We start from the raw sequence: 15,809 nt of genomic DNA on the forward strand, positions 1-15,809 counted from the left end.
GCATTTCTCTCCCCAGCATAAATTAAGATAGTTCTTACCTAATTCATAGAGATGCCCATCCACGTGAACTAACGCAATGAAATGAAGGTCTACCTTTTCATCTGGACTCGGGGCCTGGGACAGGAGAGGAAATACACATCACATACGCTAGTAGTCAAACAAACCATCAAGCACATGTAAACACATACAAATAACATCAGATGACATGAGAGAACATTTATCTAACATAAGCTAAGGCTCAATCTTTGATGTGGTGGACAAAGAGTGAACATGCCTACATTTGTCACATTATGCTCACGCATGAACAAGGAAAACATTGACTAAAAGCACATCTTTCTTCACCTCAACTGATCTAAAAACCTAACATTTTGTTCACCTTTTAGAAGCCCCAAGCTCCTAGCACAATACCTGGTACATAGTAGATGCACAATTCGTGCTTGCTGAATGAAATGAATGCCTGGAAAGATTCGTTGAAATTTAATGATAGCATAAACCGAGTTAAAGAAATTCTTTTCAAGTTAAATTTTAAGACGTCAAGAAAGTGAGTTCTTCCCTTAATGACTTGATCTTGATAAATCATTTTTTGAATAATGCAGTACAAATAGAATAAAATAAATACCTTTATTCACCCTAGATTCAAAAAGTTTAAAAATGAAAAAATAGCCCAAAAGATTAAGGCAGGGGGGCGGGGGAGGAGAAGATACGAGCAAATTAAAGTACAATAAACTGTAGCCTATTTTTCTCTGGCTTTCTTAGTGAACTATTTGAAATTAAAACTATAATTAGGGTTTTTTAGCTTACTAAATTTAATTTTCATGAGCAATATATGCTACATCTCTTAGACATTCAAATAACTCACGCAAAGTCAACATACGATTAACTGGCACTGTCTATAATATGCAGTAACTACACAGTTAATACTCATATGTGTTAGCTATATATTAAATCTAGATGATTTGAAATGAAATGCAATCACTATGAAATACAAGTGCAAATTTTAGAGGCAAAAGTTTTAAAGAGGCATAAGTCAAATTATATTTTATGTGATTTAACATCCTGTAAGTAACACAATAGTATCTTAACTCTAGAATTTATACTTTTTTCCACCCTCAAGTAACTATAAAATTTTAACTAGTTGTAATATGAAGTTTCCAGATGCAGAAATTGAAAGGTACAGAATAAACATTATTATCTTGGATTTACTGAATGCTTCTGAAACAATTACAGATAGAGTAACTCATCTAATCTCACATTATTCTTCAGAGATCATCTCCCTCAAATTATAAACGAGAGAATTGCAACATAAACAGATGTGGCAAACTAGCTTTTCCTAACTTCAATTTAGAACTAAAGAATTCCACAGTTGGTAGGATTCAAAGTTACCTAGTTTCACACTGTTGCTCTAACACCAGACTCCTTTCCAGGTAGCCCCATCTTGTGGTGGCCCCTCCAACAACAAGGAACCGCCAGTAAGTTTTGAGGCAGTCCATTCCATCTTTGGACAGTTTTGCTAGTTATCCCTCACACTGAGGTGAAAGTATATCCCCCAGTATTTTCCGTCATCTTAGAAAAAGTCTAATCCCTCTTGAACATGATACTTCTCCAAATACTTAAATATAGTGATAATGAAGTCCCTTACTTTCCTGGTGAGAGAATAAAAAACAGTGATCACTCAATCCAATATCCTCATTTTACCAACGACCAGAAGATAATTCAATTTTTCAAAGTTAAACCTAGGCAATTCTACAAACTATAAATTCAATTCTATAACAAAAATACTATAAAGAATTCTTTAACCAAAGAGGAAAGGGTCTCTCTTGTTTTATTCACTTTAAGACATAATTCTCCAATAGGATATCAAGTGTCTTAAATCTTTTAAGCTATTACGCATTCAAAAACTATTAATTATTTTAACACCATCTCTTAAGAATAATACATCTTACAGCTTCTATTTTGCATATTTTGTCGGCAAATACAACCGTGCTGGAGGTAAAAGCAGTACAATTAGAGTCAGAGACGTGAACATGGACCCAATCCCTGTGAGCACTGGGTTTCTTAGCTGTTTTGAGGTTTAAACGAAAGGCATGCAAGTACTTTGTAAATTATTAAGTGCTAAATAAACATTATGTATTATTACAATATTAATACCATATTATCACAAATGTAAGAAATCACTAAATCTAGTGCTCAAAATTGTGAATCATTGTACCTTTTATCCAAAAGTGCACACTAAAAATATAAAACTCTAAAGAAGGCATGAAAAGCCTTCAAAGCATTAAAAAGATAAGTAAAGCTCAAAACTTCTAAGCCTTTCACAAAACCTCAGTACTTATTATGAGCCTGTTTCTTTGGTTAACTTCAATTAGTCTGAGAGTCTGAAATCTGCAATTATCCAATTGTGTAAAAATTATTCCACTAAAAACAAGAACAATAAATAAAAAGCAATTTCTAGTAAGCCTTCCATTTCAAAAAATAACCAATAAATAACTAAACAAAAGGCAAAACCCAGAAGCAATAGATTGGATCATTCTTACCTATATTTTTATATATTATTTTTTACAAAGTTCTCTAATTTAGAAGACAACACTTCATATCACCTCAAAAAATTAAAAAGTGATATAACAAATCAATTAGACAGAAATTAAATACTGAATAGAAGTTTTGAATTATTAAAAAATATAGTTTAATAAATCTATAATTGTATGGCACTTAAATATATACCAGGCACTATTCTCATATAAATCCTATGAGGTAGTTAATATAGTTATACTCATTTCATTCTCAAGAAAACTGAGGCACAGAAGCATTAAGTAGCATGCTCTAGGCCACACAGCTAGTAAGTGATAGAATCTGGTTTCAAACTTAGGCACTGCTGTTCCAGAATCCATGTTCTTAACCACTAAGCTATGAAAATATTTATGAAGCTAAAAAGCAATGTAATTAATATGAAGCAAAGATCAACATTATATAAAAACAAAGAGGGCCCGGCCTGGTGGCGCAGCAGTTAAGTGTGCATGTTTCACTTTGGCGGCCCAGGGTTTGCCAGTTCGGATCCCAGGTGCAGACGCGGCACTGCTTGGCACGCCGTGCTGTGGTAGGTGTCCCACATATAAAGTAGAGGAAAATGGGCACGGATGTTAGCTCAGGGCCAATCTTCCTCAAAAAAAAAAAAAGAAAGAAAACTGGAAATGCCCATTTTAATGACATGTTCATTTATATTTAGACTATTTTTAAGTACAAAGGAATTTATTCGTATTTAGAATCAATTGTGCCCAAGCAAGAATTTACCTAATTAGAGTTTTACTCTGATCATCTAATTCACCTTATATCTCCTACTGTGCCAAACATTGTGTATGGCATAGCAGGGAAGCAACAAATATCAAATGGATAAATGAATAAAAATGACAAAATGTTGTGACCCAACGAGGATAATGAAACAGAGAGACACTAGTTTATTGATACTCAGCACAAATGAAAAGCTATTTTGATGACCATACTGATATTTGGTGGAAGCAGATGTTTAAGGAAAACTGCCAAGGCTCCACTTGATAGTTTGAGCATAGCTCTAGAAGAGTAAATCAGGGGGAGGAAAGAATGTTTGACGCCAAATTTTAATTTTTTTTAAACATTAAATGTATGTGCAATCAGACTTCCTCTGGCTTTAAAAGTTCTGATGATTTACAGAAGTGTCAAGTTTCTTATAAATACCTGGCATATACCAAATCTTTCAGATATAGCATTTCTAGGTAAGCTCTACCAAATCACGGTCATTGCTATTAACAGTCTAAATATGAAAGACAAGAGCTATAGCTGCCTAATCCTGCAGTTTATTTCAATTATGAGAATTACCAGAATTCCTTTGTCAATCTCAACATTTAAGATAATTAGCAAGATTACAAGAACAAATATACTTTTTAATAGTTTGCCAATATTATCAACCTAAGAAGGAGAATTGATAAAATTTAAGGGAAGCCTACATCAATTCACAAGGAGAAAATCTTCACCTCCTACTTGGAAAAGATCTTTAGAAACTGAATAGGCAGGGAAGATTGGTTCAAGATTAAACCAAGTACCTGAGCCACCTCAGGGAATAAAATAGCTTAGATGAAACACCCTACACCATGAAGGATTAGATTAAGGATAGAGTAAGTAAAGTGACCCCAGAGCATGACAAGAGGCTAAAGTCATGTTTAGACACATTTAGAAACATGAAAAAAAATAAAGTAAGAGATGGCAAAGAACTTGGAAGGTACACAGCATTTGTTGACCTAAGTCAACTAAATGAAATTGGAAAGATGAAAGGTAAGAGAATACATATTCACTTCAATAACAGAGAGGAACTTAAACATTATCATGAATGTCGATCAGTACTCATCAAAAGGCAGGCACCCTTATGTTGGCAGGATATGGAGTGGAAAGATGGATGTTCACCAAGGCACTGGTGAAAGTCAAGCTAGACTGCAAAGCATAGAGGTATGCTTGCAATCTTATTGGGGGAGAAATAGCTAATGGTTGAGTGAACCAAGAGAACAGCACTTTGAAGACTGAAGAAGTTTAAGGAAAAAAATGGACTGCCCTTGTCACTGGAAGAAGAGATGGAAGATTGACTACACTTACAACAGAATGGAGACCCAAAGATGGTAGGCGTAAGAAGGGTCGCCAGCGACGAAGACGGAGAGATGGACTGGTAGCTTTTGCAGGGCCTACATGGTTACGTTTGACCCAGGGCAGGGATGCATGGTGACACAATGATGAGGCCTTCGTTCTGCAGTGGCTAGAATGAGGCTGTGATGAGGATGGCGAGGAGGACTACACAATTAAAAAAGAGAACATTTTACTTAGACCACGTTACTGGATGATGATTTATTCTTAAAAGCAACGTATGGTCATACTTGTATTTATATGGCCTAGTACTTTTAATCAACCATAATCTAGAAAAGGATCGTAAACGAATATTGGTTAGAAGCGGGTAAAGTGGAAATATATAACCAAGGTATAAGGTTATATACCATAGCTTCTGTAAGTGCACATCTAAAATATTTACATATCCTCATTTGCATAGCACAGACTCATGGAATTGATTATTTAAAAGCCACTAAAATGGACTTATTAAATCAAATTGTTTTTTAAAAATGAACACCCACAAAACATCTAACACATACAAAACACACAAAGAATAATGTGTAGAAGAAAACTGTATGGTGACAGGCACTGGTGAAAAGAACTCCTTAGAGCAAATAAGCTCTAAAGGAAAAACCTTCAAAATATAAAGAAGAGTAAAATAAATCCCTCTGAAGCTGATGACTTGTATAAACTATCCTCTTATGTAAGCGGACAAGTTAAATGGAAACTATCATGGCCTATTAGCCATCTTTTAGTAAACAATAGTATCAGTTAAAACACATATCACTTATTTTGTGTCAGGTACTCTTTTAAGCACTTTACATGTACCAATTCATTTAACCTCCCAGTAACCCATGAGTTAGGTATTATAATTATTCCCACTTACAACGGAGGAATCAGAGAACATAGAGGTTAAGTAAGATAACCGAGGTCACACTGCCAGCAAGTGGCGGGGCTGGGATTCAAACACAGGAAATTTAGTTCTAGAATCCAAAGATCCTAATCACTATGGTGTATAGGTTAAGTGGTCAAGAGAAAGATTTTAACACTAATTTATTAGATTATTATCTAATTATTATTATTAATTATTAGTTATCACTAATTATTAGACCATATTTTAATGAGGATAGGAGTAATCCTCTGAAAATTAGATATTTTGAGAGTTGCCCTTTTGAAAACTATTGTACCACAAAAGCCAAATCTGACCCAAGTTTCCATGAATGTACATGCTTACAATAACTAATTTATTAATGGTAATCCAAATGATAATTTTATAATTATACCTCCAATAAGTAAAAGCAGTACATGAAATAAAAAATTTAATTTAAAGCAGTACGACAAAATTATAATCACTTATAACCATAGTAAGATGAAGCAATAAGTACAGAGATATTAAGTCCTTGCTTAGTGATACTGGATTTCGCTAACCATGACCTATCCTCTTTAGGAAAATGAAGGGGTTTTCCCCTGAATGATTTCTAACACTCTTTCAACCCTAAAAATTCTATGACCCTATTTAGTACTTTCAATCTATGCAAACAATACACTAACTGATGAGAGTTTAAAAAACATGTTGGTGAACACTTCAGCTGCTCATATTAAGAATCAGTCGACCAGAAATACAGTCGTGTGTCCCTTAATGACAGGGACACATTCTGAGAAATATGTCATTAGGTGATTTTGTCATTGTGTGAACCTCATAGAGTCTACTTACACAAACCCAGATGGCGTACCCTACCACACACCTAAGCTATATGGCACTAATCTTATGAGACCACTGCTATATATGCAGTCCATTGTTGACTGAAATGTCCTTATGTGGTGCGTGAAGGTACATAAATGAATCCTACACTTGGCTCTATATGGGAACAAAGGTGTATATAATGAATTGTTCTCACAGACATAGTCTAATCAGAAGTTTGTCATATTCAATCTGATTAAATTTAAACAAGAGAAGAAAGGGAAGGAAAGAATGGGGAAAAGGAAAAGGGAAATGCTCGAAGAAGAGAAAGAAATGGAATAAATGGAGAGGGAGAAAGCGGTAACTAATGAGTAATGGAGAAAACAAAAATTTTCTAAGAATCTGGGGAGGGAGAGATTTCTAAGCCAAAAGTAGAACTGAAGGTGTACAGCGAAAGAACGTGTAAGGTTTGGGCAGGGGATATGGGAATGGTATTCCCGGCAAAGAATACGGCATGAGAAAAAGAACAGAAATAGGAAGAAGTAGGACATGTTCTGAAGACTAGACGATCAGGTCTGGGATTTGATTTTACCCTTTCAACCTAAAAAGTCAGCCTGTTACTTTTTCACGGGTGCTGGCAGAAGACCTGAGACTCCTGGGTCAGAGAAAAAGCACTTTACTCATAGCACAACAAGGAGCATGGTCATCAGTGTGATTGTGTCAATTCACATGAGTGCAACACAGGGGGCCAGGCAGATGGTTGCACACACAGCAGGCTGCATTAGAGGAGAGGAATATTGAGCTGGGGAAACTGATGTTTTATAGTAAGCAGTAAGCAAACCCGCTCTTTGTTCTGGAGGCAGACATTACCTCATCCCTCATGGTTGCTTACTGTGAGAAAAACAATTTCCAACTTCAAATACGATGACCCTCTTCTTTGGCCACTTTTGAAGAACCTTTTTTAAAACTTTTGTTTTGGGGGGAAAAATTTCAAACTTAAAAAGGGTTACAGAAACAAAAATAGTACTGGAAACACGTAGATTTGCCTACAACATTTTATTCTTAATTTGCTTTATCATTTGCACTAACACTCTCTCTCTTCCTCTCTCTACATAATTATTTTCCTAAACCATCCGAGGGTATGTTACATATATCATGGCCTTTTACTCCTAAATACTTCAGTATTTCCTAAGACTGAGAACTTTCTTACATAACAACAGTTATCACTTCCATAATTTTATATTGATATAATACTTTTACTACTTTCATCATTTTATAGATATAATACTTTTGTCTCATCCTTCATCCATATTTTAATTTTGTCAGTTGATCTATTCACATCTTTTGTAGCATTTTCCCTCAGGATCTAATCTAGCAGCAGGTGTTGAATTTACTTGTCATTGTCTCTTTAGTATCCTTTAACCTGGAACACTTCCAGCAGTCTTTGTCTTTTATGACATTAACACACAATCCCCTTCTCCCATTTTTCTTTCCCCAAGGAAGATTAGCCCTGAGCTAACATGCACTGCCAATGCTCCACTTTTTGCTGAGGAAGACTGGCCCTGGGCTAACATCTGTGCCCATCTTCCTCCATTTTATATGTGGGACACCTGCCACAGCATGGCTTGATAAGCAGTGCATAGGTCCGTGCCTGGGATCTGAACCGGCAAACCCTGGGCTGCAAAGCAGAATGTGCAAACTTAACCACTGTGCCACTGGGCTGGCCCCTCTGTTTTTTAATAAATAGTTTTCTATATTAAAAAATCATGCTCTCTGTGAACAGACATTTTTCTTTCTTCCTTTCTAATCCATATACCTTTTATTTCTTTCTTTGCCTTACTCTATTGGCTAGGACCTCCAGTACAATAATGATTTGATTGATTTTTCACTTTTTTCTTGATTATTTCTTCCTTCTGCTTGCTCTTCTTTTGCTACCTTCAGGTAAAAACTTAGGCCATTGACTTGAAGCCTTTTTTCTTTTCTACCATAAGCATTTAATGCTATAGATTTTTCTCTAGCCCCTGCTTTTTCTTTTCTACTATAAGCATTTAATGTTATAGATTTTTCTCTAATCCTTGCTTTAATTGCAACTTGTAAATTTTGATACATTATTAAATTTTCCACTCAATTCAAAATGTTTTTTAATATCCTTTGTGACCTCCTCTTTGATCCATGAGCTCTTAGAAGTGTGTTATTTAACTTCTAAATATTTGGGGATTTTCCAGATATTTTTTCTGTTACTGATTTTTTTATTTTTATTTTTTTAAATTTTTCCTTTTTCTCCCCAAAGCCCCCCAGTACATAATTGTATGTTTTCAGCTGTGTGTCTTTCTAGTTGTGGTACGTGGGATGCCACCTCAGCATGACCTCATGAGTGGTGCCATGTCCGTGCCCAGAATCTGAACCAGCAAAACCCTGGGCCACTGAAGTGGAGCACGCCAACTTAGCCACTCAGCCACAGGGCCAGCCCCTGTTACTGATTTTTAATTTAATTCCATTATGGTCAGAAAACATTCTTTGTGTGATTTAATTTCTTAAAAATTTTGTTAAGGTTTATTTTCTGATCCAGAATATGTTCTATGCTGGTGAACATCCCATGTGCACTTGAAAAGACATTCAGCTATTGTTGAATAGTTTTCCACAAACGTCAGTAAGGCCAAGTTGTTTGAAAACACTGCTCAGGTCTTCTATATTCTTACTAATTTTCTGTGTCTACTTGTTCTACCAGTTACTGAGAGTAGTGCTGAAATCTCCAACTTAAATTGTGGATTTGTCTACTTCTCCCTTCAGTTTTATCACTATTTGCCTCATATATTTAGAGGCTCTATTTTTAGCTGCAAACATAAACTCATACGTATGTTATGTTTTCTTGGTAAATTTACTTCATTACCCTTATGTAATGTCCTTCTTTATCACTGGTAATATTCCTTGTTCTGAAGTCTATTTCATCTAATGTTAATATAGCTATTCCAGGTTTCTTTTGATTGGTGCTTGCACTGTGTTATCTTTTCTCATTCTTTTAATCTTTCCATGTCTTTATATTTAAAGTGACTTTCTTGTAGACAGCATATATTTGAGTCTTGCTTTTTCACTAATATGATAATCTTTCCTTCAATTTGTATGTTTACATTTAGGCCATTTACATTTTATTAATTTCATTTAATTATTAATATAGTTGTATTAAAATCTATCATCTTGCCAGTTCTCTATTTTTTCTATCTGTTCTTTGTTCCTTTTCTGCCTTTCTTTGGATTATTTTTATGATTCCATGTTATCTGTACTATTGTCTTATTGTTCATACTGCTTTTTACCTTTTCAGTAACTGTCCTAGGATTTACAATACACATCTTTAGTCACAGTGTGCCTTCAAATATTACACCACTTCATATGTAGTGTAAGAATCTTACAGCAGTGTTACCCCAATTTCTTCCTCCCATCCTTTGTACTATTGTCACACATTTTGTTTTTATATATTCTACAAATTTATAATACATGGTTACTACTTTTTCTTTAGACAGTCAATTATCTTTTAGAGTAATTTTAAAAAGAACAAAACTTATTTTATATTTACCTTCACTTGTTCCATTTCCAGTGCCCTCCAATTTTTGTGTAGATCCACGTTGTAGTGCAGGTAAGCTAGTAACGAATTCCCTCAGTTTTTGTTTCTCTCAGAGTCTTTATTTCTCCCTTATTTTTGAAAGGCATTTTTGTTCCATTGAATTCTTTCAGCACTTTAAAAATAGCATTCCATTTTTCTTGCTTGAATAATTTCAATGAGACGTCCGCTGTAATCTCACCTTTGTTCCTCTGTATCTAATGCCTCTCTTTCTCTGGCTGCATTGAACATTTTCTATTTATCTTTGCTTTTCAGAAGTTTGAATATTACGTATCTCAGTGTATGTGTGTGTTTTTTGGAGGATAGTACTCTCTGATTCTCCTGAAGCTGTGGTTGATGTCCTTTATTTTTTGCAAAATAGTTTGCCATGAGCTGTCCACATATTTTTTCTGTTGTATGCCTGCTCCTCACTCCCACCTCTCTCTTTTCTTTCTGGGATTCTGCTTTCACGTATTAGATCATTTGAAATTGCCCCACAGCTCTTTGATGCTCTGGGGTTTTTGGTTGTTTTGTTTCCCCAAAATTTTTTATTTTTGTGGTTCAGTTTGGGTAAATTTTTAGCCATTTATCTTGACATTTACTGATTCTTTTCTCAACTTTGTTGAATCTACTGGTGAACCTATTAAAGGCAGTCTTCATCTCTAGTACCATGTTTTTCATGATTAGCATTTCCATTTGATTCTTTCTTACAGTTTCCAACCCTCTGTTGATATTTGTTGGTACATGTTGCCCACCTTTTTACTTGAGTCTTTAACATATTAATCATAGTTATTTTAAATTGCATCTGACAGTTCCAACATATAGATCACATCTGAGTCTTATTCTGTTAATTGCTTTGTCTCATGGCAGTGTGCTGTTTTTTTCTTGCCTTCTTCTTTGTCTTATAATTTTTGTTTAAAAGCCACACATCTTGTGTAGGAGCACAGAGACTGAGATAAATGATATTTATGCCTGACAACTGGCATGCCTCTTCTTCTGCTAGGCCTTTAGTGTGTGGAGTTGAGTCAAACTAGTTAGGAGTTGTGCTATTTGGGTTTTGTTTTGGCCATCGTTACCCTCAGCAACTCACCAGCTTAAAATTCATCTCTCGTTACCTTGTGCTTGGGGTAGGAGCTGGGTTGCTGGATGCTTTCTCTTTCAATGTTCTTGTTCCGCTCAAGCTTTCAGCTTTTTCACAGAGCTTATGCCTCAGAGGTCTCTCTCCATGTTCTTAGCCCACCTGACTGCTTCGACACTTGTTTATGGGTGCTTGCTGGTCTAATGGTGATAAGGTTGAGGCATTCTTTGTTAATCTTGTTCAGCCTCCACATATGTAGGCTGTTTGTCCTTAGACATCAAGGACAAGGTTTTCTAAGGGACCCTTCTCTCCTCCATTGATTTCTCTCAGAGGAGTTTCCTGCCTTTCCCCCAAAGGAGTGGTTTTATCTGTTCCCTTCTCCCAGAAAGGTTTTCTGTCTCCGTGTCTCGTAATGTTAAATGTACACCATACATATTTTCTCCAACTGTACAATTTGTAAAAATAATTTAACTCATAATACAGACATAAAAGTATGTATCATATATATTTTCAATTCCAGTGCAATTTTATATAATTCAGGAAAAGACTTTCTAGTAATACCATTTCAAGAGATGAAAGCACTTTGATATGCAGTCGACTATCAAGGAATCTTAAAATTCGTAGGCTTTCTTCTTAGAATTACAAAGATCAAAGACACACACACCAAACTTCAAAATTTTCACAGTGTTAGCTGTCAAAGCAATTGCTTAAGTAACTAAGTTAGCCTTGCTTTCAAATATGAAAATTTAAACTGTGAGCTGCATCTTGAGACAAAATATCCAATTTTTCACATTGTTTTCCATACTAACTGGAAAAGATCAAATATCTACAGTTTATTCTTGAGTCTTTCAGAAGAGTCTTAATAAAGAGCTCACTTTCTAGAGTGTCTGAGTAAAGAACTCACTTCCTCAGTTTTTCAGTTCTGGTACTGGAATCCAAAATTGCTAAAAATTATGTATTTCATTAAAATTATTAATAACATCAATGTTTGCCAGAACATTAACACTGAACCTGTACCCTCTTTTCTTACTATGTGGGTACTGCAACAATATAATGTGTCTTCATACACAGCACGTTACATGTAATATACACCTATCTCTTCATTATAGTTTAGAAAAACCTAGAAGAGGCTTTCCAGAAACACTGGGAATTTTAAAAGCAGATTAAACATTTTGCTCTTCAGAAAGAACTCTAAGGAATTTAATAAATTATTTTTGCATGAAGGAATTAAGGATAGATATTCATTTCAAGAGATTTTTAAACATTCTGATTCTGACTTAAATGCTCTCAGAGTTAAAAAACAAACAAACAAAAACACAGAGTGACCTACATGAATACAGTCCATAAACATCACACAAGTGTTGGGGTTTTTAGAAGAACAGGGACTTAGTTGATTTGCCCAGAGCCATATAACTAGCGACTGTCAAAGCCAGAGGCAGAACCCATGACTCCTGGCTCCAATTTCACTGTTTTCATTACACACAAAGCCACCCACCCATCAAGTGTCAATAATTCAACTGATTCATAGAGGCAAATCTATTACTATCCCTGTCTACATTCCCCAAACAATTCAAATCTTTGTATTTTTCAAACTTATAACTCGTTCAAAAAAACCCAAAAAACAAAATACCCAGATCCTACAAGGACAAATTACTTTTCCTTTACAGTGCATGTCACTTTGTATGTGAAAAAAAGAGTAAACCACTCTTTAAACTGTTTAATAATAACCAAAAAATTAGAAATGCCATGATGGCTAAAAAGAAATGATTCAAACATTCAATAAAAAGGTGGCGGGGAGGGAGTGTATCATTCTAAAAAGCCAAATTACTGTTCATTCAGCTAACGTACATGTCTCTACGTGTATGAAAAATGAAGAGATTACCCTTTCAACTATTTAACAACCAAAGAATTAGAAACGCTGTAAAGGTTAAAAAGAAATAATACAGACCTTTTAAAAAGTGGGCAAAGGCTCAGCCTAAAAGTATTTCTCTATTAAGAAATCAAGAGTTTGGTAGGTTTCTTAGCGCTTAAATCTAAATTATTCTAAAACGCTAAAATAAAGTAAGTAGATTTTGGCTTACATCCAAAACATTTTCTCATTTAAATGAGCATCCTGTTATTAAGAAAAATATCATTATAACCATGTAATTTCCTGAACATAAAGGGATCATTAGCTGGTAGACACTTAAAATAATTACTGTTTTCCAAAATATACATAACATGATTACCAAAAGACTGTGGTTGGTTTATGGGTAAGACTTTATGTTTATTTTAAGGAAAAATCTGCTCCTGAATAAGAGCTAACTTAGATATAAGGGCAACGACGGACAAAGTATTCAGCACAACTATGAAGAGTCATTTGTAATTCCTTACATATTTGCATTAAATTAATAGCCATGTCTAACTCTGTTTTTAGGACAAAAAATTTTTAATTTTAAAAACCTCACTTTCTTGATTTTTATTTGTTTTAGCAATTTTGATTTATCTAAACATTTTGTTGCCTTAAGAGCATGGGCAGTACTTACTAGCTGTGTGACCCTGGACAAGTTAGTAACTTCTTAGTCTTCCAGTCTGTAAAGTGGGGTAATATCTACCTTAACGAATTGAGAAGATCAGAGTATGGTACATACAGTACTTAGTATAATGCTCACCAAGTAAGATGCATTCAGGAAATGGTAACCATCACTATAATAAGATAGCAGACATACTTTCAAAAGCAGTGAGAACTAAGAAGATGAGAATATTTAGAAACTGATAACACCTCAATTTCCATTGTATTCACTCATAAACGACACTTAAGAGTAGTCAAACTGACACTGTAGCACACAAAAATGAAGCCCAGAGTTTCCAGCAATGCTAAGTATCTCATGGTGAGCATATTTTTTTTCTTTTTGAGGAAGATTAGCCCTGAGCTAACATCCACTGCCAATCCTCCTCTTTTTGCTGAAGAAGATTGGCCCTGAGCTAACATCTGTGCCTATCTTCCTCTACTTTATATGTGGGACGCCTGCCGCAGCATGGCCGGAGAAGCAGAGTATTGGTCCACACGGGGGATTCAAACCAGCGAACCCTGGGCCGCCCAAGTGGAAGGTGTGAACTTAACCACTGCACCACCAGATGGGCCCTGAGACTCTTTTGGCTTGAGAACCTACAATATTTGTGGATCTCCAGTAGAGAACAATGTGCATTTTCCTTGCAATACCTGCTCCCCTTTAAAGGGTAGAAATGGAAATAAAATACTGAAAAGAATGAAATTCAACTTTCTAAAAGAATTTTAGCTTCTCATTACGTGATCATTAGAAATCATGATTCCTTTTATTGACCTGCTGAAAAAATATGCACTCGATCATGACAATTAAATTTAAGTTATTTTCAAAATATGGCATGTTCCTTCAGACTTTAGAAATACTACTGGGTCTAAAAAACGGCGCGTGGAAAGGAAAAGAATTAGGAATTTCTCTAGGCTGCCAAATACTGTGAAAAGAAGTAAAATTATAAATGTGTGTGTCTACATGTATAAGGACATGTGTGTGCACATGTATGGGAATATGTACACATAAGTAAAACTTTAAAAGTTTAAAATGAAAATTATAAATTAATTCTCAATGGATTTCTGTAGATTTTCAAGTAAATCGCAGTACAATACATTGGATTACAGTAAATTTAAGGTTCAAATTTAAAATAGGAATGTAAAACCAGATTCATGCAAAAGATGCAAACTTTCCTACAGGGCATCCACGTTCAGTCGGCAAAGAAGTCAAAGCGAAACGTGGGCCAGACATCAAAATACACAAAATACCACTACATGGTCTACGGAAAATCTGGATAACGGCGAATTTCTTCATTTTGCTCATCTAATAAATCAAGATGCCCACAGATTTCAAGATAGTCTTGAAAGGTTTTTTTCTCCTACTGGTTTAATAATTATGTTTTCTCACTTCCATTTACAATTCTCCATGTCAGAAATCACTATTAATATAACGACCTATATCTCTACATGTTACATTAAACTCAAGCTTACCATTGTTAAGCTGACCAAACTAAATCCAAGAAATTCTTTTTTTTTTTTTTTTTTTTACAATTTGAGAGTAGCCACAAATAAGATTCTCATTTACTACAAATAAAAAAATCTTAAATCCTAACATAACCCTCTGTTTTGGAAAGCTGTGGTTTAAAACAAAACAAACAGAAAAACCCACCATCCCCAAACACAACCTCCAATTTATCGTTATTGCTGAAGACATTTTTAGACAGAAGAGTTACATCTAGTCAGACCTGGAAGAGTAAACTGATAGTGGGGGTAAAAACAACCAAAAGAAGAAAAAGCTGAAGAAAGAAAGAATTTAAAAATCTATTTTGATCCATTTTCGGACAAAACACTTGTTAACCTAAAAAAGGGGAAAAAAAAGTGTAAACAGGCAGGAGTAACAACCAAATTCTTACCCTTTCCACAACTAATTTAATCAATTTATATATCATTTATTTTTTTAGTAATATTTGATAAAGAATAACTGACTACATACATAGAGACACAGTGTCAGTGCTTGAAAATAGAGGGACAAAAATAACTATTTCAATAATATTTTCCCCACTATGACTAATCCTAATTTGCACTCCCTCCTTCAAACTCAGCTGTCCTGTTCAACTCCACTCATACTCTCTAAACATGCCTCTATTCGGGGACTGATATGCGGAAGAAATGACAACAATAAAAACAAAGACAGGGGCCGGCCCGGTGGCACAGCGGTTAAGTGCGCACGTTCCTCTTCTCAGCGGCCCGGGGTTCACTGGTTCAGATCCCAGGTGCCGACATGGCACTGCTTGGCATGCCA

The 15,809-nt window shown here is 35.1% G+C and overlaps 1 protein-coding gene across 2 annotated transcripts in view; it reads right to left on the reverse strand.

Moving 5' to 3' along the window:
- Window positions 1–15,809, reverse strand: part of UCHL3 (ubiquitin C-terminal hydrolase L3) — a 50,676-nt gene that overhangs the window by 7,424 nt on the left and 27,443 nt on the right. Inside the window, exons 7-8 of one of the 2 annotated variants that reach the window (XM_046664648.1) lie at window positions 4,618–4,809; window positions 39–114 (exon numbers count right to left, since the gene is read on the reverse strand). In XM_046664648.1, coding sequence (XP_046520604.1) covers window positions 39–114; window positions 4,618–4,809 — 268 coding nt within the window. The remainder of the gene's footprint in view (window positions 1–38; window positions 115–4,617; window positions 4,810–15,809) is intronic. The other variant, XM_046664647.1, reaches the window with a different exon arrangement.

This window comes from Equus quagga, chromosome 6 (genome assembly GCF_021613505.1).
Source record: "Equus quagga isolate Etosha38 chromosome 6, UCLA_HA_Equagga_1.0, whole genome shotgun sequence".
NCBI lineage: Eukaryota > Metazoa > Chordata > Mammalia > Perissodactyla > Equidae > Equus > Equus quagga.